The sequence below is a fragment of the Lutjanus erythropterus genome, chromosome 16 (assembly GCF_056507025.1).
Source record: "Lutjanus erythropterus isolate fLutEry1 chromosome 16, fLutEry1.hap2, whole genome shotgun sequence".
NCBI lineage: Eukaryota > Metazoa > Chordata > Actinopteri > Lutjaniformes > Lutjanidae > Lutjanus > Lutjanus erythropterus.
The window spans coordinates 30,533,230-30,554,498 of NC_139332.1; the positions used below are offsets into that span (position 1 = coordinate 30,533,230).

At 40.7% G+C, this 21,269-nt stretch overlaps 1 protein-coding gene across 3 annotated transcripts in view; it reads right to left on the bottom strand.

Annotated features, from left to right (window-relative positions):
- The window catches only part of chd4a (chromodomain helicase DNA binding protein 4a), a 32,156-nt gene that overhangs the window by 10,236 nt on the left and 651 nt on the right, over positions 1 to 21,269 (bottom strand). For 2 of the 3 annotated variants that reach the window (XM_084739422.1, XM_084739423.1), the window contains exons 2-18: positions 21,073 to 21,246; positions 17,721 to 17,830; positions 16,286 to 16,528; positions 10,428 to 10,546; positions 9,846 to 10,111; positions 9,497 to 9,627; positions 9,224 to 9,362; positions 7,265 to 7,434; positions 5,535 to 5,768; positions 4,847 to 5,050; positions 4,541 to 4,749; positions 3,789 to 3,920; positions 3,588 to 3,687; positions 2,694 to 2,885; positions 1,213 to 1,413; positions 965 to 1,102; positions 640 to 761 (exon numbers count right to left, since the gene is read on the bottom strand). In XM_084739422.1, coding sequence (XP_084595548.1) covers positions 640 to 761; positions 965 to 1,102; positions 1,213 to 1,413; positions 2,694 to 2,885; positions 3,588 to 3,687; positions 3,789 to 3,920; positions 4,541 to 4,749; positions 4,847 to 5,050; positions 5,535 to 5,768; positions 7,265 to 7,434; positions 9,224 to 9,362; positions 9,497 to 9,627; positions 9,846 to 10,111; positions 10,428 to 10,546; positions 16,286 to 16,528; positions 17,721 to 17,830; positions 21,073 to 21,133 — 2,771 coding nt within the window. In that variant the 5' untranslated portion in view covers positions 21,134 to 21,246. The remainder of the gene's footprint in view (positions 1 to 639; positions 762 to 964; positions 1,103 to 1,212; positions 1,414 to 2,693; positions 2,886 to 3,587; positions 3,688 to 3,788; positions 3,921 to 4,540; positions 4,750 to 4,846; positions 5,051 to 5,534; positions 5,769 to 7,264; positions 7,435 to 9,223; positions 9,363 to 9,496; positions 9,628 to 9,845; positions 10,112 to 10,427; positions 10,547 to 16,285; positions 16,529 to 17,720; positions 17,831 to 21,072; positions 21,247 to 21,269) is intronic. The other variant, XM_084739424.1, reaches the window with a different exon arrangement.

The window sequence follows — 21,269 nt, forward strand, 5'->3', positions numbered from 1 at the left end:
AGCAGACAGAGACAAGTGAGTTATTGCCAGGTGGAAGCTTCCTGCTTGACTGTCACGCTTCTGTGAACAACTATAGACTCCAGCTGCTGTCACTGTTTTTGTTTTGAATAATCTGCCAAACCTCAGCAAACGTGGACTACGGGCCACTGACTGCTGCTGCTGATTTTTTAACATTACCCATAGACATTAAACTTCCTCCGGTGTTTTTTCAGCCCCAAATCCAAAGTTATTCAGTTTAATATGGTATAAAACAGAGTACAGAGGCAGGAAATTAGATTTGCTGCAATTTTGCATGAATTACTTATTAATCTCTTATTTAAATAAAGAACTAACTCATCAGTTAGCCGACTAATTGTTGCAGCTTGTTGCTCCATTTTCAAATCAATCTGTAGTGCTGTCAACAAGCAAAAAAGTTCCCTTGCACCTCTGTAACTTTGAGGTTTGCAGATCCTCTGCATCATATAAGTTTAACAGCCACTAATTCTGTTCATTAGCATTTATTACGATTGAGAGCATTCAGTACCTGAAAAATAACATAACCGCACTCCTGCCCTTTACAGCTGAGGGAAACCACTTGCTGTGTCTCTAAAATGTTCTGCTATAACATAAATTTATTGTACATCAGAACCCAGAGCTTACCTGAACCTCTCAGGTGTGAGGAAGTTGAGCAGGTGGAAAAGCTCCTCCAGGTTGTTCTGCAGAGGAGTTCCAGTCAGCAGCAGTTTGTGCTGCAGAGGGTAGTTGTTCAATACCCGGAAAAACTACAGCAGGGAAACAAAGAACAACACTTTCAGTTACAGCTGTCAGCTGTAAGCACATGGCAAAACTTGTAAATCAACCATATTTTCAATCTCCAAAACTATATAAATAAACGCCAATTCTTTATTCTACCTTTCTGTCTAACCGGAATGACACCTAATCTTTGATGAAATTATCCTGTGTGACTCTACACGTGTGTCTGTACCTTGGACTGGTTGTTTTTCAGTCTGTGGGCTTCGTCCACCACCAGGCAGGCCCAGTCTATGGAGCCTAAGATCGCCATGTCGATGGTGATCAGCTCGTAGGAGGTCAGCAGGACGTGGAACTTGATCGACGAGTCTTTCTGTTGGAGGAAATCAGTGCAAAAGGAAGTTAGCGCTAAGAGTTTCAATCACTTATCCATGTTTATTTAAAGCTTTTGTTTCAGGAGATTTATATTTCGCCTCCTCTCACCTTCATCCTGGAGGCCTTCTTCCCTCCTCGGATGGCGTTGTCCTCAAAAGAGAACTCGTTCTCTCGGATGACAGCTCTGCTGTCTTTGTCTCCGACGTAGGTCACAACATACATGTCGGGGGCCCACATCTCAAACTCTCTCTCCCAGTTGATGATGGTGGAGAGCGGGGCGCTGACCAGGAACGGCCCCTTAGAGTGACCCTGAGGTGGAGACAGAGGACGTCAGTCCAACATGTCCTTCACACCAGTGAACATGTGTTTTGACAGTTTGCATGCAACACATTACGTAATAATGCCTGTACAACTTAGCATCACTGTCACAAGACAAGACATTATTGTACATTGAATTATTCCGAGAGTTCTGGGATCTAAATTTAATTTCGCAGCTGACTGAGACCCTCAAGGCACCAAAGTAACCATCCCAGGAGACAAAATACACTGTCATTTCAGATATGTAGCAGCCAGGGGTCAACAGATCATTGGATCCCATAACCAACATTTTAACTATCATGCTAATTTAGGTCCTAAGAAGAAAAGACGTTTTATACACACCAGCTCCATAATCATGTTCAGCATTCAGGCTATGATTTCTAATATGGCTGAAACAATTTATCAGATTATTATCCTCTTGGCTAATTTTAATTGGTGAATCTTTTTGATCTATAAAATGCAAACAGCGCAAATAAAGGCCTGTTATCTTCCAAGAGCGAAAGTTCATGTTTTCAAAATGTTATATTAGTTTAACAACTTAAAGGGGTAATTTATTATCAAAATAGGTTCTGATTAATTTTCGGTCTGATGAAAACTCTCAACAGACATCCTGATACTGTATCGTGAATTCACTTTCATTTGAAACATCTTCCCTACTTCTGAACTACTACATTTAAAGAAATGTTTTAAAACAAAACATCTGTACAGAGACGGGTGAATTCAGTGTGAAAATATCTATGGTTTAAAAAGAAATCGTGGAATTTAGTTTAAAAACACTAGCAGATCTCCTGCTGCTCTGGCAGGAAGTGTATTCTGACCTCCCGCCTTTAGGTGGCAGCAGCCACACATGTGATCAGTGTCTGTGAGTGTTTACTGTTTAAGATCGAACTTAATGTCGTCAGATTTCACCTGACTGAGACAAAATGGCTGGATGGCTCCTGGCCAATAGGATGTGAGCTACCTACAGACAGCTACACAGTCACACAGGGAGGCTCAGTCTCAACTGCTGAACCAAAATTATATTAAAAAGGGCCAAATTAATTAGATTTAAAGTATGTATGAAACTAATTTAATAAACATCACAAAAAGGACAAACTTCAAAGTCAAAACTTTCTGCGCCGAGTTCATGTAGCAGCTCATGTTTCCAACAATCCAGTTCAGAAGAAACACATCCAAAGCATTTCACCACAAAACCAGTGTGTACAGTTTCAGCGTGTGTGGTCCCGGGGGGGGGGGAGTGTAACACACATCTTCACAGCAGACACACACACCTCTTTATAGAGCGAGTAGAGGAAGACGGCGGTCTGCACCGTCTTTCCCAAACCCATCTCGTCGGCCAAGATGGTGTCTGTGCCCTGAGCCCAGGAGAACCGCAACCAGTTGAGTCCCTCCAGCTGGTACGGATGCAGCGTCCCCCCGGTGCTGTCCAGGTACTCCGGCTGGCGCTCGAACTTTATAGTTGGCTGGAGAGAGAAAAGAGAGAGGGGACAGATTTATAATCAGACAGCAACCGCAAAGAAGCTCATGGTTACATGAGACAAGTTTGGTCGAAGTTAGTTGGAAAGCTGTTTTAGTCAAGAAGACCCCAAGTCGACTCACATTTTGCCAGCTGAACCCCTGCAATTTTTTTTTGCTGCATCACTGTACACAGAGTAAAGCAGGAGCACCAGCATGACAGGCTGTAAAGTTTATAAACTGAGACTCATACAACCACAAACCACAAAACTAACTGCGATGGAAGCGAAAAAGGATGATAGAAAAGGAGGGAAGCTTGACGCCAGACAGTGTGAGGCATGGAAGCGGCCGCTCCGCGTTCTCTATCCTGGTGATGACTGTCAGTCAAGTTGGCTTAACAATGACATTCATGTAGGAATATATACTGATATACTGCAAATTTAGATAATTATTCATTAGTTTTAATCCAATGAACATCTGCAAGGAACTGAAAGGTCAAAATTAACAAGTGTAGACAAATACTGTCAATATTAGCTTTAAAAGAAAATGTTGGATGTGGTTGAATTATGTGGACAGTTCTTCACATCCTGATGGTTCCTCCCTGGTCACTTCTGCACATAATCTCTAAATTGTGTTTCAGAGGATGTTTGAACCAGAAACATTTGCTCCTTGTGAGTCTAAAAAATGAAATATCCCTTCTGTGGACTTACATCGACCACAGGGTTCTCTGGAGGTCTGTCGGGCCGCTTCACTCTTCCCTTCACCTTCATCTTCTTCCCAGGTTTTCCCTCCTCTCCCATCATCAGCTCTCTGAAACACACACACACAGTTAGTAAAGCAGCAGTAGATGGTTGAGTGTGTATCTGTAGCACACCACAGTTTGAAGGCCTTGTCCCGTGTCTGTATCTTACCTGTGGTTCCAGTACTGCAGCTTGAAGGTGTCAAACTCAGGAACGTCCATGTCCTCGGCCTCCCAGGTCGCCTGGTCGTACGGCAGCTCTCTCCACTTGATCAGGTAGTGGACGTTGTTCTTTCTGTCCACACTGAGAAACACAGCAAAGAGGAAGATAAATTCACTTTAATCAAGTTATTTTCATGTTTGGCAGATAATTTACTCCAGAAGAATACAGCAATATATAAGATATTACACATGGAAATAGACATCTGTTGTACTTCAAGGGGTAAAATTTGAGATCATCTTTAATACATGTTCCATATCTCAGATATAGTAACTCAAAGCAATGGCTTGTCAATGTAGACTAAAATGTTACTCAAACTGGATCAAAGAAGTAATAAAAAAATGGCCACATGGGAAAGAAACGCCATTCTTCTATCCTCATAAAGACTATCCTTGTAAAATAAAAGGTTACATAAATAATTTAATTAAATTAAAGAGAGGACAGAAAATTAGACTGAGAGGTGCATCTTCTCAAGGGAACATGTCACAAGCAGGAAAGATTTTAGAAACTTCAAAAGGAAAGTAACTGGGACAAGGTTGAAAAAGGACAACCCTTTTAAAGATTACGATAAATATCCTGAGGCGGCTTATTAGTAAAATGAAAGGCATCATACTAAAGCAGTCGATGTCATGTAATAAAAAAAATAATATAATAATTCAAAAAGTAGCATGAAAGTGTAAGGTGTGTGTGATGTGTGCGCTCACCTGTGGTTCAGGATGCGGTGGATCATCAGCCACTCCATCTTGATTCCAAAGCGGAGGTATTTCTCCTCCAGCTGTGCGTACATGGGGTCTTTGTTCTTCCTCTTGACGCTCTTGTCCTCCTCTCCCTCGCCGAAGTCGATTGGTGGTGGCTCGTCCATGTCGTTCTTCCTCTGGTAGTTTCTGAACATCACCTGGCAGTGCAGCTCGAGCTACAGGAGAGACACAGGACCCATGTTAGAGACTCAAACACGCTTCTTTTTTTGTGTGTGTGTGTGTGTTATTCCTGTGTGTATATTCCACACACACCTGCAGCTCTGTGACCCACGAGCAGTGCCAGTAAGACATGTTGGACCACTTGGCGAAGAACTCCCTCTCTGGCCGCCCTGCCAGCGGGGCGGGATCGGGGGCGTCGGCTGGAAGGTCTGGAGGGCGGGGGACTGGTGTAGGGGCAGGAGGGTCGCCCCACCGCCACGTCAGGATCTTCTGGACTTTCCCCTTCATGGGTGGACACTGCAGGGCAAGACAGAGGAAAAAAAATATTATAGTGTTTACTCATCTCTTTTTATCTCAGGTTTTCCAAAATTCTACCCAGACTCCTACAATCAACTGTTTAGTTTATTCAACGATAACAAGGAAGAAGTGTTATGGTGACGTCTGCGAGACAGAACACACACTGTTCAGAGTCAGACTCAAGTCAGAGCGCTTCCACATACAGCTGACATGAACAGAAAAACTGTGGATCTGAATCTATTGTGGCGGTACCTCTGCTCTGGAATGAGATCAGGTATTTTTTAACACTAATCAAGCCACGCTGACCTGAACAAGAACAGAAAAACCTCCTGGATCAATAAAACACTTTTTGCGATTGAGCAGCAGAAATACCTCCTGAAACTCTGCCCGGTGCTGCAGGTTGTCTCACCTCAGCTGTCACAACTCTGACAGGTCAAACTTCACATCAATTACCCCATTTTGACCCCAAGTGTCGGCGGCTCACCGTGCAGCGGGGGCAGATCCACTCTCCGTTGGGGATCTCCGGGAGCGGCGGGTTCAGGCAGTGGATGTGGTAGGACGAGGGGCACGAGTCGCAGCACAGGAGCTCTCCTCCGTCTTTACACACTCTGCAGAACTCCATGTGGTGGTCGTCCTCCTCCATCTCTCCAGCTTCGCCGTTGTCTTCCTCGCCCTCTGAGCCCTCCTCCCGGGCCTCCCACTGGATGCCCTCCTTCTCCTGGAAATATTCAGGTGTTTTATATTTAATCACACCCTTAAAACAGAGTTCATGTTCTGTTTAACTTTAAAATAAGTTCTGTAATAACTGCCTTAAAGATGTTTCAGTGTTTGCTGAACCCTGTTCAGTAATACCTGCTGGCAACACTGGTAATCCTTCTACTCACGCTTTAAGGGAATGTTTCACTGAAAATCTGGCTTTTGAGTATCAGACACTTGCTCAAATGCTCAAACTCATGCTCTAACAAAAGTAGTTCGAGCATCTTTTACACTCAAAGTGCCTCTAAAAATAAGAAGTTTGCTGCTTCACAGAGGATGGCTGTTGTCAGCTTATAAACAGTGAACTCCCTCAGTTTTATGACAAGAAAAGCGTCAAATTCTAGCCTGATATCAGACTGAATTATCCACTTGTTACACTTCATTTCCACGCTCAAAAGAAAGAGCCTACTCAATGGAGTGGGCGGATTTGAATGTCTGGACCTGGGCTAGTCAAATTCTCCATATAAACTAGTCCTGCAGCACAATCCACCTCTCCATTGTTGATCTGTATGCTCAGTATATTCTTAACAAATCATTACTTTGGTAATAACACTACTTGCAGCTGAGCCTTTAGGAACATGGATGAGGGATTCCCCTGCTTTCAGCAAATAAAATTTAAGCCTTTAGGACAATTATGTATGCAATTTAATACGAATTTTCCATTCACACGGGTATAGCCTGTGCAAAGGCCAGACATCCTCTGCTTAAAATAATGGCATAAACCCAAACGCTGTTCAGAGGTCGCCTACCGGAACTGCAAGAATAAACATTGTTCATGCAGAGTAGGTCATGATGGGGATGCTCCAGAAACGTATTAATTCTATTAGTAGCTACTTTTTTGACAAGAGGAGACGCCATTTTATTAGTTTGATAGGCAGCTGGATTCACAAGATCATGAGAGAATCATTATTGCCATTCTCCATGCCATGCGTTTGCCTGCAAACCAATCAGCATCCTAGGAGGGAGTACAGGCAGCTACAGGCGTGGATACAGCGAGAAGCGCCCACTGAGGCGACTCGTTAGACCTGATAGATGATTATGTGTTTGTGGAAAGTTCCTGCCCTTTTCCAAACCGCTTCTAAGGGCGACTTGCCATCTGCTGTGTCAGGATATTGATTTTAGCCCAGATTTAGCCCCACCTACACACATACCTGGGTGTGTGCTGATAAATTCTGATTGGTGTGCACAGTTTGCATTTGTGGTTTTCGGTTCATTATCGATTTTAGCCATTAATGTGATCAATGCTCATTTTTGCCAGAAATACATTTAGCAACCAAGCGTGATGAGGCTTTTTAAGATTTTTTAAAAAGGACTCGTGGCATCCCTGGTGGATTACCGCCGAGTTCCATTTTTTTTGCTGCCATTCTTTGATGCTGAAAAAGATGTTGTTAAAGTGGCATGTTCCTTTAAGTGGCTAGTAATGTTAAAAGCGTTAAAAGCAAAGAGTGTGGTGCTTACACAGTGTGGGCAGCTCCAGGTGCCCTCGGGGGCTTTCTCCATGTCAGGGTCCAGGCAGACCATGTGGTACGCTCTGGGACAGGTGTCACAAAGGATGATCTCTCCACCCTGCTGGCACACCTCACAGTAGTCCTGGTGGTCTGTCTCATAGCCGTCACCGTCCTCAGCTTCTGATTTAGAGAGAAAACGCTTTTACCAAAAACACCTCCTGATATTCACACATTTAACCGAGACACAGGATGTGTGATGTGTGCGCTGTGATTTGGGCTCAGCATCGATCGCATTCTGCCGTGTGTTTATGTTGTTTGTCGGAGGAAAACCCACTCTGTGAGTCATACTTTCCCCTCGACAACACATTACCTCAATAACACCAACAGACTGAAACTGAGGGGTTTCACAGGGAAAATATAAGCATGCACTTTGGTATGCAAAACTGATCTGTAACTCATCTGTAGTTCCTCAATATTTGTTGTAATATAATGGAGGACTACATAAAGCTATAGTTTTACACTTCGTCAGAGAGGTTGTGACATTTCTCAATGATGCGTTTGACATTTAGAAAGATACTGTGTGTGTATTTTAACAGATTTCAGTGGCTAAATGTTCAAGAACTACGCCCAACCTTTCACCTCAGGTTGTCAGCGACTTAACAAAACAACTGCAGTCGAAAGGATTCCCACACTGCAGCAGCCGTGAGGACTTGTTGATCTGAATTCATCCATGACGTTGTCCGAGCGGTGCTACGGTCTTGTGACAGCAGCTACAGAGGATGTGTCAGTAGGCAAGAACCAAGATGTCGTCCTTCTAAATATACCAAACTCTGCTGACTCAGTCACAGTGACTAATGTGTGTGCGTGCGTGTGTGCATACACCTCCTCATGTTGTTGTGCATTCCAAAGACTTTTAATGCTTTACCCTGCACGTAGTCATTAACATTCACCGCTGTTTGTTTAACCTGCAATCTGCAGCCGTACGCAGCTCAACAGGTAGAGTCCTGACTCTGAGACAACGAGAGGAATGAGTTCATCTACCACAGGTTAAACAAAAACTACTGTATATTCTACGGCTGCGCTAAATACTTCACAGCCTCAGTCATAACACTGACATTCAAATTCTGAAATTAACATTCAAATATGGCACAACTCTGTTTATTCTGTTTAAACACAAAATGTCTGCACAGTTGCAGATAAAGATTGGGTTAAACTAAAACTAATAGTATTACACTATTTGTAAAATTAGATTCCAGTGGTGGCTGCTTAGGATTGTTTTCAACTTGTGTGATCCAAACCTTTACAGTAACCCCAGAGCGTTTTAAGTCAAAAGCCAAAAGTCAAAATTTATTGAAAAACAAAAAGACAAAAACAACGCGTTTTTGTCTGATGAAATATTTTGCTTCAATACGTATTTGTTGGCTCAAAAACCACCAAAAACCCCAAGGCACTTTCTTTTAAGACATATTAAAGTGCCTTTATTGTCACGGCGTGGTCATAAGGATAATATTTATTGCCGTTTAGCCTTTCAAAAACAACATTTTCACTGTGGTCAAAAAAGTGTTCGCTCTCACGCTCGCAAACACCTGTATTACTAGGCAAACTCAGCAATTTAACAGCACCGTAAATTACATTTGACAAAACCGACAAGTTACATTCCCCAAAACAAAGTGGATTTAATTTAGAAAAAACTAAATTCTAATTGTAAACTAATTAATTTAATCCAGTTAATCACTTAATTCAAATGGAGGATTTTTTTTAGGATGATGACATCATAAAATATGATGTCAGGTATTCAAAGTTTCATTTGGAAACCTCAACAGAAGCTTTAAATTTTATTTATTTAATACAGCCCTACTATATTCAATGAAGGGCAATGAGAAAGCAATAAGAAGATGCATTAAAAAGGAAAGAAAAAACCTGAATTTCCAAGCTGGGCAGTGTCATATGTAAGAGTGAGAAGACGTACCTCTCTTTTTCTTGGGTTTGCTCTTGGACGGCTTCTTTTTGCTGCGGCTGCTGCGGCTGTTGGAACCCTCTGAGACGGACACGCTGTTCATGCTTGCATCATCAAAATCACTGTCCACATCAGGCTCGTCCTCCTCGCTCTGTGCAACATGAGAGACAAACTTCTAATATAAAACACACTCTGCTGTACAGCGCGGGTCTCATCTGTATGTCGGCACACATGTGAAGTGTGTGCAAGAAGGAATAAACAGGGAGGAGGAGGGACAGATCATACCGATGAGCGTTTCCGTTTGCTGTTGAAGCCTCCCAGTTTGATTTTGAGAGGGGCCACTTTCTTGGTCTTGGCATTATTCTTCTTCTCTTGTGGTTTAGGTGCAGGCTTTGATTTCTTGCGGGCGTTGGGACCTGCCGGCACAGAACAGAAAGGCGGAGGCCAGTCAGGTACAGAGCCAAGAAGAGTTAGAAGATAGAACAGCCTCGAATCCACAGATTGGGTGACTAAACAGCCAGTATTTATTAGGACAAGTGACTTCCTTAAAAAAAGCACTTCTCTTGAAATAAACCCCCTGTGATTTTTTTGCTCTTCTATCAGAAAAATGAGCAAAAACTCCTCCATGCTGTACCTTTGCCTTCTTTTGTCTTGGCTTTCCGTATGGGCGGTGGGGGGGCCTGCTGAGACTCTGCTGGGGCCGGCGGGGCTGCAGCGGCTGGGGCGACCTCCGCCACCATGTTGTCCACGGCGGCAGGTACCTGGGCGGTGGCAAGGGCCGCGTTGGCTGCAGCGGCTCCTCTCAGGGGGTTATTGGTGCTGAACTCGCGCCACTTGGCGCCCAGAACCATCATCATTTTGGACACAGCGATCTTGGGGTTCTTGGCTGCGATGAGGGGCCTGGAGGCGAGGAAGATAATTTTAAATGTGCTCCGATTCAAATTTTTAAGACATCTTCAGCGTGATGGGTGTTTGCAGGTTTCTGGAAGTGCAAATTTAGCTCAAATTTCTTTCCAAAATTGGTCATAGGAGTAGGAAAAAAGAACAGAGCAACATGAAAAATTCTAAATTATAGAGCACAGTACACCCAATTACAACATTCATCTTTCTTAAGATGTGTGAAAACCATCAAGCAGTGTCTTCAGCACATTTTCAGCTTTGTGTAAGGACATGTGCGTGTTTGTGTGTGTGTGTGTGTGTGTGTGTGCCAATCTACCTGACAAATTGGCTGAAGGCCTTGTAGTTTGTCAGATTGCGGTAGTCTTCCTCTGTGAAGACGTGGTCGATGTCCTCCATGCCCCAGTCATCGAGCAGCTGGGATGACGACTTTGGCTCCTGCAGGAGACAAACAACAACAAACTCATCAATATCAATGAATACGTACGACCAGAAAGTGCATGATTAAAGAAGATTTAAGGCAGTAAATTTACATTATGTAACACCATAGAAAGATGTCTATGCTGCCAATCACACCAGCAGATAAAACATCTATGAAATAGGGCTGACCTGAACACTTACAAGATCCTACCATTGCTGTGTTAATCAGCATCCAAATCTGTATTCAAATGATCCAAACCACCGCTGCTTTTCTTCAGTTATTATCATGTTAAAATGAATTTTAGATGGACTTTGAAAACCTTTTTGCAGCTCTAGATTCTACATGGCATTAACTTTAGTCTTTGTTGTTATTTGATAGACGTTAATTTAAAAAAAAATTGTATGGGAAGTAGATTTCTGACTTAATAGCCTGACTGGGCAAGTGAAATAAAGGTTAACATTGAGCCCATCAAAAGTTTTTCTGACAAAGAGACACATGGGTAAAAACTTTTACATAACATTACACAGCAGCTCTAAGATGCAGTCTAGAGTCTTGCGTGAATAAAATCACTCACAGTTCATCCATCAGAATCTGGAAACACTGCACAGCCTGTTTTCTCACAACCACTTCAACTTGGTAAGTGAAGACTTATCAATACTAATCTGATCAATTGATTAGATAACCAGAGTGTGGTGGAAAACCTGGTTTAACAGAAGAGCCGTAACGTTCAAAGCTGTCCTGACCGTAATTCAATAAGTGCTAAAGAGACAAGACGACTGGTACCAAGTGTGTTTCTGAACATTATTATTCACAACAAAAAGTTTTATTTTTACGCAGGAAGCTCCTGCTGGATGATTGCAGCAGCATCACGCTCCGACTGAGTGACAAACAAGTGGAACCAGCTGTGTTTTAAAGCCTTTTAAAAAGCGGTTGCTGTGTCCTTGCGCATCACAAAAGCCAAACCTTCCACCTCTTACAAAAACACTTTTGTTCCCTCCTTGCACGTCAGCAACAGCCATCATGTTACCCTCACAATAAACTAAATTGTGATGCCACAGTTGCTTATCTGTGGCATAAGAGTCTTCACATAACTGAAGTTACTGGTGGGGTTTTTTTTCGGTTAATTTTGAAGTGATTTAATCGTCTCTACCAGAACACATTTGCATGGTTATGAGGTTTAAGTGGCTGGTGAAGAGGGGCTGAAATTAGCAACCACCAAGCAAAACAGATGCTTCAAAATATAGTTAGTCCATTAGGGTTCACCTGCCATATTGACCACTTAGTTTTTAAAGATAATTACACTAAATTGCTTCAATTTTGGTAAGTGATTTAAGTCATGTATCAAGTTAAATTTTTCAAACAGTTGGTGCTTGGAGCTTTGGATTTTTTCAGTTTCATGTGATTGTTAATTGAAAGCTTTTATGTCTTTTGCTGGTGGAAACGGGGGGGGGGAAATTTGTCATTACTTTTGACTCCAAACAGACTAAATGATAAATCAAAATAAAATGGATATTAAGTAATAATAAAGAGTAATCATTAGTAACAGGCCTACGACATTCTCTAAACTTTTGCTGCGTTCCACAAAATTCAGAACTCCAAAATTTCCAACCAATGTTCAAATATAAAAGTGCCATAAAACAAAATGTACAATGACATCTTTGACCTCATATGTTTTTTTTCCTCGTCTGTTTCATTCATATACGCAAGGTGGCTGCACTGCTGAGTTGTACGTTTGGTGCTTTTCATGTGAAAAACTTGTAGGTTGGAAGCTGGACATGTCAACTGGGAAATTCCGACCTCCATCATTGACCGGACCGCATCGACTGCGCAACTTTCACTTCAATTTATGAGTCACTCATATAAAAGCAAACATAGGCTGCAACTAATAATTACATACATCATCATGGATTAATCTGCCAATCATCTTTCTTCTTGATTAACTGCTCTTCAGCAGTAAAATATCAGAACATAGTGAAAAATCCACATTTTTCAGAATTTCTCAGCATCAAAGTTAACATCTTTAGACTGACTGTTTCATTCTGTCTATTCAGTTTACGATCACAAATGAAGAAAAGCAGCAAAACCCCTAAATTGAGAAGCACAAAATTTGTAATCTTTGCTTTAGACTGCAATGAGTAATCAATTAATTGATGAATTAATCAAAAGAAAATTAATTGCCAACTATTTTGATAATCTGTTGAGGGTTTCACTCATTTTTTAAGAAAAAATGTCAAAGATTTTCTTGGATCCAGGTTCTTAAATGTGAGGATTCGCTGCTTTTCTTTGTCATTTATGACAGTAAACAAAGAGTCTTTGGGTTTTTGACTGTTGGTTGGACAAAAGTCCATAACTGTGAAAATAATCAGCAGATTGATTGTGAACATAATCGTCAGTTGCAGCCCTAATTTAGTTTATCATCACATAAGTAGATTTATGTATTTATTTATTTTATTCTGCTTATTTGCTCTTGCTTTGTTTTGAATAAATTTGATTGAGCTGTGGCTGGTGAACACTGGGGCAAAAAAGTAGGAATACTCAAGCACTTCAGATTTATTTATGAACGATAAGAATAAAGGGGTAAGACGTGATATCCACGTCTTCCTACTCCTTTTCGGACGTTAATTATTTGCTCATGCTCGAAATAAAATCTAAGATAAATAAATAAATATATAAATGTAAAAATAATAGAAGTTGATCAATAAATTTTCTGTCATCTTTGCTTGCTCAGCAATATCAAACAAACTTCAGAGTGGCTGCCTATCATAACGCTACGTTGTCTAAACTGCTGTTCTCTCTAAAAAATGCTACACTACCTACAAAAATTTTGGCAGATAAAACCAATTTTTTGCTAAATGGAGCTTATTCCAAGAAGTTTAAAAGGCCCTGATCAGGTGAGCAGTAATTTCAGCCACCCTGCTCCACCAGCCTTTCACCAAAGCTGCTTCCCGTTCCGTCGTCTTACAGAAACAGGCTGCAGACTGGATTGAGGGCGGCTCTGCCAATGAATTAAAATGTGTTTATCTAACCAAAAAGAAAAGGGTCAAGTGCGCAGTGCAGAGCGGCGCTAGGCAGGGTTACCATGGTAACAGCATATATGCCTTACACATCCGCCCCAGACGCGCGCGCACACACACAGATACACTTACACACCCCACACCACCCCTTGCATAAGTGTCATTAACTACAAGGCCCTCTATTGGCCGCCGAGCTGCGAGTCCACCAGACACAGCTCTTTGTTTAACCATCTCTCATATCACAGCGACTCCATTACAGGTACACAGTCAAGAGGTGCTCATCAGGGAGCAAAGAAAGGGGCAGTACGAAAGTTGTATTCTAATGAATTAGACCGCATCGTATATACTTAACATTTTAACCCCAAAAAAGATTCACTAATCCTGCAGTTTCACGTCGTTTCTGCACACTTTAAATAGGATTATACCAGTGGTTTTGCATGTTTTGGCCCATTAACTACAACTCACAAATACTTTACATCACAGCTAATTATTTTGCAAATAACGCTGCTATGTTTTAGAAACCTGAATGTACTTTTTTTATTACCAGTTCAGGAAGCACGGTGGTGTCCATTCATTTCTGTATTAGAGTCGAAACGTATTAGTATGTCAACAGTTTTGACGGCCTTATTCTGTATGTTATGAAAATCTATCAGCTGTTCCTGGAAACTTGCACTAATGCTATAATCCCCACAGTTTTCCTTTTTGTCAAAGTGACGCTCTTGATATGAGGTAAAGCAGCGGAGAACTTTCAACTCAACCTTTGCTTCACCACATTAAAACACAACTATTTTAATGATGACAAAAATTAATGCAAGATTAACAAACAGCTGTTTGGGAACAAAACGAAAAACATGCCAAAAAACTGTTTAGCATAGAGTGCTGCGCGGATGATGCATTTTTTTGCATTTTTGTGGGCCAACCTGGACGTTAACATCGCACAAAAAGCCAATGGGATTTTTCCATTTGATTCTGGTTTGTACAGAAAATAAGCTCTGTGGTGAATAAGAATTTATGGTACTGACACATTTTGTTCAGCAAGCAAGCAATCTTTAAAAAATGAACACCACTTTTCTGCTTTTTGAAACATAAATGCAATCACCAGAATTAAAAAGCTAACGTTAGGCTATAAACAAACTACACCACAGTCACATGACTTCTATGTCACCACCATGAAGTGACTATTGTTCAACATGATGACTTTTAATGTCCTTGACAACCTCTGTGGTCTCATTTAGCCACTTGTTAGTGGCTTGTTAAAGAAATTCAATTGCAATTACTAGGGGTGAAAGAAAATACTGATCAACTCTTTAAACCTCTGGCTGCTGGATATCAGTGTTCTGATTAGACAAAAAAGGAAACTTTTAACTCAAATTGTATGCATCTTGTGGTGTGGTCTTTATACCACGACAGTATTCCAAAATTAAATTAAAAATAGCAATATGTCACAACATATTGAACAACCTCTGTATCGTGATACATATCGTATGGCCAGATTCTCGCCAATACCTAGCCCTATTATTTACTGACCTATTTTATATTATGAATTTGTTAATCTATGTTAACCACAGACATTATTTCAGGCATCTAACCAAAAACCTATTAATTTCTCAGTTTTAGGACTCATTCAGTATAAGTAGTATGCAAAATTTCTCTTTATAAAATGTGCAACACACTTGTGTTATCCTTTCAGAGCAGCAAACAAGATTATTCTTTCTAAATATAGAACCAAAGCTGTGCAGTAATAAAAAAAAAAAATAGATGCACCATCACTTTATATTAATTTAAATACAGACAACCAGTCTGCAAAAATGCTGACATCTTGACCAACTACAAGTTTAAGGGATTTACCAACTGTTATATAAAACACAACAAACTACTTTTTAATTTCATGATGTCAGTCTCTGAGCAAGAGAGGGATCCCTCATCCCACTTCAATGATTTGTACAGGTTATTATTACTACTATGGAGGCAGCTATTTGTGTGCAGCATTTCAGTCCAAGACAAATTTCCCTGCGGGGACAGTAAAGTATAACGTATTGTACTTCAATCTGCAGCGAATCTCCTTCCTCTACACTTCCCACGTCCTGCATCTCTTTTTCTAAATTTCTGCTTCTCGTTGTCCGCCGTCTGACACAGTGTGGTTTGATTGATTTATCATTTATTGTAGAACTGATCAATATTACGCATGCTATATTTGGGAGAACTCACAGCTTGAACTGACTGCAATTTATCATTTTAATTAGATTCCACACAATTATGCGTGAAACCTTGTTCAAACGAACTTCTATAACTCATTACAATTCTCGAGTTCTCTGGGTTCAGGAGAGACTTTTCATGTCTGTTTTAATGCTGCGTCAGACGTTTTTCCAACGCTGAGAAATGATAAACACTCCATGACATTCTTTGGCACTAAAATGCCCAAAGAGTTAGAGAAGCAGACAAAAGTTTGGACACACTTCTCATTCAGTGTTTTGTCTTTATATTTAAGAAATGGATCAGACTATAGCAACAATGTGCAAAGCTGTTATCCAAGCAGAAGGTGACTACTTTGAACACTTTTAGGTCAGCAGGTGTGCAGAATAGCATTGCTATTGCAATGCAGACAGTGTGCAAGAAACTAAAACATAACATATTTCTTCTCTGCAGTATTGGTGTGTCCAAACTTTTGACCTGTACTGTAAGTGGTGCAGATGTAGAGTTGAGAAATTTCGCCCCTCTAACACCCCGTTTGGTTTTCCTCACCGAGCCATCATCGTCGTCGTCGTCGTCATCGTCCTCGGGCTCCGGTTCCTTCTTCTTGGAGGCGCTCCTCTCGGCCCCGGCGCTGCTCCTCTTCTTTTCTTTGCCGCTGCTGGCTCTCTTTTTCTTTTTGCGTCCTGGAGTGTAATCGCTGCCCTCGCTGTCAGAGCGCTGGGCAGGGCCGCCATCTTCAGCCTCCTCCACCCCGCCCACGTCCATGGGCTCCGGGGAGCTGATGGCAAGCTCCTGGAACAAGGAGAGAAAGACACAAGTCAGCAATCTGAAATTAAGGATGATAGGAACAAGACACAGAAACAGAGTTCTTGCTGGAGCTCGACTAGAATGAACAGTGTTCAGATATATTCACAAAAGGGAAGACCAAATGGCGGTCAACTTGAAATTTAAAATCAAACTAAGAACATTTTTTTCCTGAATTAACGTTCAGTACCAAGCATTGTTTGATTTTCTTAAAAATACTACAGGGACCCTGTGATGGTCTCATTTGTTTATGCGGGTCATATAGAGGCATCAGTAGTAATAGTTCTAACAGCACTTCTGAAAATCCATGCTCAAGGCACAGATATGCTATATAATTTATTTAATAATGATTGGATAGAAAAATGCAAGATTTTATTAAACAGGCCTGAATAAGGTGTTAAAAAATGTGTCAATTGCAAAATAAGGAAATATAATGCAAAATGTAAAAGGCTTTGACTGTTAAATTTTACCATAAGGACAGGAAAAGAACCTGAGCAGCTTTTTCACCAACTCTTTTACAATCATCAGCGTTCAACTTTGTTTTTTGTTTTTTTTAATCTAACTGCCCAAAGTCACTTTTTACTCGCCTGTTTTGTTTTTAGCGTTTATCAAATAACAACAAAGTAACTAGTGGAACTGGTAACTAGAATTTTTTGGAACATGATATGCTGTGGTAATCAGTTTTGTGATTAACTAAAGTGCCTCAGCGTTCATGTTTTTGACAAGCAGAAGACGGGTTGTCAGCCCTTTTACTGGCCATGCAAATAAGATGCTGTTGGCTCTTGAGCAACATTTTTCGGGAATTTGGAAGTGCCCTTGAGAAAAAAAAAACCCACCCGTTTTAACCATCTTGCTTTTCATCTCACTTCCCCTGAGCGATCCTTATTGTTGAACCCTGACAAACTACTTCCCAGCAGATTTGAATTTACTGGCTGTTTTGCCTGCGTGAGAAGATTATCAAAGCCTGCACACAGTCATGCTTTTTATTGTGTGTGTGTGTGTGTGTGAAGCTTAATGAATAGTGTCTGGGGTTTAGCTATTTGTTCCTAGTTTCAATTCGACATATAATCTGGATTGGACATGGGATTAAAAAAAATGCTCATATTCTTTTATTTCTCTTACTTTTAGGGAGTAGCTACAGTTAGTGAACACACACGTACACAATGATCTGCAGCCTTACCTCTCTGCGTGACCGCCTCTTGCTGCCTTTACTCTCTCTGCTCTTCTTGGCCTTTTTCTTCTTCTTCACCTTCGGAGTCTCATTCTCTGAGATCTCCTCCTCCTCATCGTCTGCAAATCAGGCCAGAGGACACATTTCATGGTTAACATACACGGAGAGAGGAGCAAATGTGTGTCACTGTGTTTTGGCTGTGTAATAGCATTTCTGAATAGAGCGATGTGATGACAGCATGCATATCATATACAGTGCTCTACAAATGAATAATAAAAGTTAGGAAAATGGTATTTTCCTTTGTATACAATTCTTGCAATTAACTTTAAATTTAATATTTTCTTGTCCCACTGCACTGAATCACCAAGTCAAATTCCTGTGTACCTTGTATATTTGGCAAATAAAGTGATTCTGAATCTGATCTGACTGGCTGTAAACAAAACACAAGCGATGCACCGGTAAATTTTGGCTGTGGTGCGGTTTGGTTACTGAATCAACCCCCATCCACAAGTAAACAACTGATTCATATAGCAGCTTCTCTCGTGTACTTTTTATTTGATACGTTTCTTAATCCTGTGACTAAGACTACAACTAATATCATGCCATTATGGCTCAATCAGGACATTTAAGATTGCTTTCACAGACTGTCATCACTTTTCAGAGTATCGCTGAATATAAGAGAATATCAAGAGCTGATGGATAGGGTTCATATTTTAATTATCACCATCAGGATGCCACTTTTCCCCTTTTGCACTGACCAACTAACTGTTACGTTTCCTCTTTCCACTCCTGCCATGCTGCAAACACATTTTCCCGCTGTTGAGTGATAGTAAAGTGGTCCATGATTAGATGGCTGGAATAAAAACCAACAGGAGACCTGGCAATCTGGACTAGTAGAGGGTAAGCCAGTGGTTTTAATAACTACCCTATTTTATAGGTTGCCTTTATGGGAATGATTCAAATCAGATTTGTTTTAGTGGTTAAAACATGTCATTTACAACTTATTAGTAAGTATGATTTAGTAGTACACCCTCCTGCAGGCTCTCCAACATTCAGAAAGGACCTTAGTTCTGTGTCGCCTCAGTGGCTCCAAAGTGACGTACTATGGCACTCAGAGCCTATTAATGTAATTGACTATGGTAAAAAGTAAATGGCAGACTGCCATTAAGATGCACCTGGTAAGGAAGACGCTTTAATGTGATGAGCTTTTTAGGTCATTTAAAGGAGACTAAGCTGTGTGTCTGGGGGCGGGTGCACAACTATAAATTCAACTGCAAAAAACTGTACAAACACAACGTTTTCTACTTGGTGTTGACTGTTTGAAGCTCCCAAAAGCACCTTATGGCTAAAATGACCATAGTCCATAAACTTACTGCAGGTGTAAGGGTTAAGGTTGTTCTTCAAATGCTTTGGTGGAACAGAGCCAACGTGGAACTTTTATTACATTTGAGTTCCTATAGACTTGACATAACACTTAATAGTTATAAAAGAAATCCAAGAAGAACTACAAGAATGACATTATGTTTTTATTCTTAACTGTGTAAAAAAGTGTGCTGTGCAATTCTAATATCAGTATATTAAAGACTTGCAACCAACTTGCAATTTAATGCAATTAAATTGATGAATGAACTGGCAACTATTTAAGCTTTTTAAGTGCAAACACCAATCGTTTTCTAGTCCCAGCTTCTCCAGCATGAGGTTTTGCCACTTTTGTATGTTTTGTGTCATTGCAGAATGAATAACTTGGCTTTTGTACTGTTGGCTGGACAAAACAAACACCTGAACATATCAGCTTTGAATCTGGGAAACTATGAAGGATATTGTTCATTATTTTCTAATAATTAATGTAGACTAATATAGGGCAGGGGAATGTGGACAAACTCAAATATCATAGTATTTTAGAGCAAATTTTCCCCAAATTTATCTTATCTTTTGACAATATTACTATAACATCATGAGTTTTTTGATAACTCATCAGCAATAAGGACTGAACAGCTAGAACAGACTTAAATTAATAAAATGACTTTCTTTTAAACCTGTAAAAGACAACACTTCGCACAATATACAATCTAGGACAATATCTAGACTCATATCACAATGTTGACATAACATCAATATATATTTAAAAAAATCAATCAATAATGAAAATAATTATTAGTGGGTGCTCTACTTCTGACTCCACTTAAGCTTGTTTCACACCAAGCTTCTACCTGAGGCCTTATGTATTTCCAGGTGCAGGGTCTGATATGAGATTAACAAAAACAAACATGAAGCATCGTTTCTCCGCATCGAAATCCAATTCAATTTAATGTTCTTTAGAACAATCATATGCATTTATATCCGAAAATGTAAATGATTTTCCGTACCGCTTGGTAAGGTTCTATTTCTGCTTGCACAATATTTTGTTTACAAAGCATCGCCTGTCAGATTTTTTTGTTAAGTTGACGCTATTTGATGAAATAAGTGCATTTTTGGATTCGATTTTAGCACTTGAAGCTAACTTGTAGGACTATTTGTTCTCAATGGTTCCACTGTGTGCGACGCGCGTGCTCGTCGGAATTATACAAACTGTAAACAAAGCGTTCTTCGGCCAGGCCAGTCTGTGTAAACTACCAGCTCAACATTTAAGAATATATACGGTTAGATACGATGAAATATATGCTTATATTAAACGAAATTATTTTTTTACTTTTTCTCCCACACTCAAACCGAAGGCGCCGGCCATGAGGAGGGGAATGCTTCTGAACGTCATCCGCCAGCTTCCAAGCTAACTGGCTGCCTCCATCTTGTCATCGACACGTAAAAAATACCGGTAGCTGGCTATCGTTAGGCCCCGGGAACATGCCGGTTTGTCGGCGTGACTTCACGACAATGAAACCATCAGCCATACTTTGTCTGACTGTGGTTTCAATAAAAGTGACTGAATTTAAAAGGGTGCTGAAGAGCAGCGCAGCTGGTAAAACAGTGAATGCGCTAATGTTGCCGCTAACATTAGCTACCCGGTAGTTAGCATCATTGACTTGCGAGAGGGAACCCCAGACGCGTGATAGACCTCGCGAGAATTATAACTTTAACGCAAACCATTATTTGCCTCAGTTCGTAGCAAATGTTTTCTTTCCCGAAACATACACAGATTTTAGCCACAGCGATGTCACATCATAAAACATGATTACTTAGAAAAGAAACAATAAAGCATACAAATCTCGCGACAGTTCCACAAATCGAGGGTTCCCTTCTAGATACGATCACCACAGTGCTAACGACACATGATTGATATGAATGTCACAAAACATCTGCTCATGCTAGCCTACAACCAGTGTGAACATTAGCAATTTCTGCTAACAAATGAGCCTTGTCTTACCGTGCATTAACCGGTCGTCGGGGGCTCCATAATCATCTCTGTCATCCTCGCTTCCAGACATAGTGGACAGCAGAAAACTTTCTATTTAGTTAGCTAACAGTTTAGCTAACTAAATAAAGTTATTTGTTTGTGGGATAATCCAGAGTTCTGACCCAGTCTTGAGGCGGTCCAAGTCTGTGTTGTGTAGTTAGGAAGGG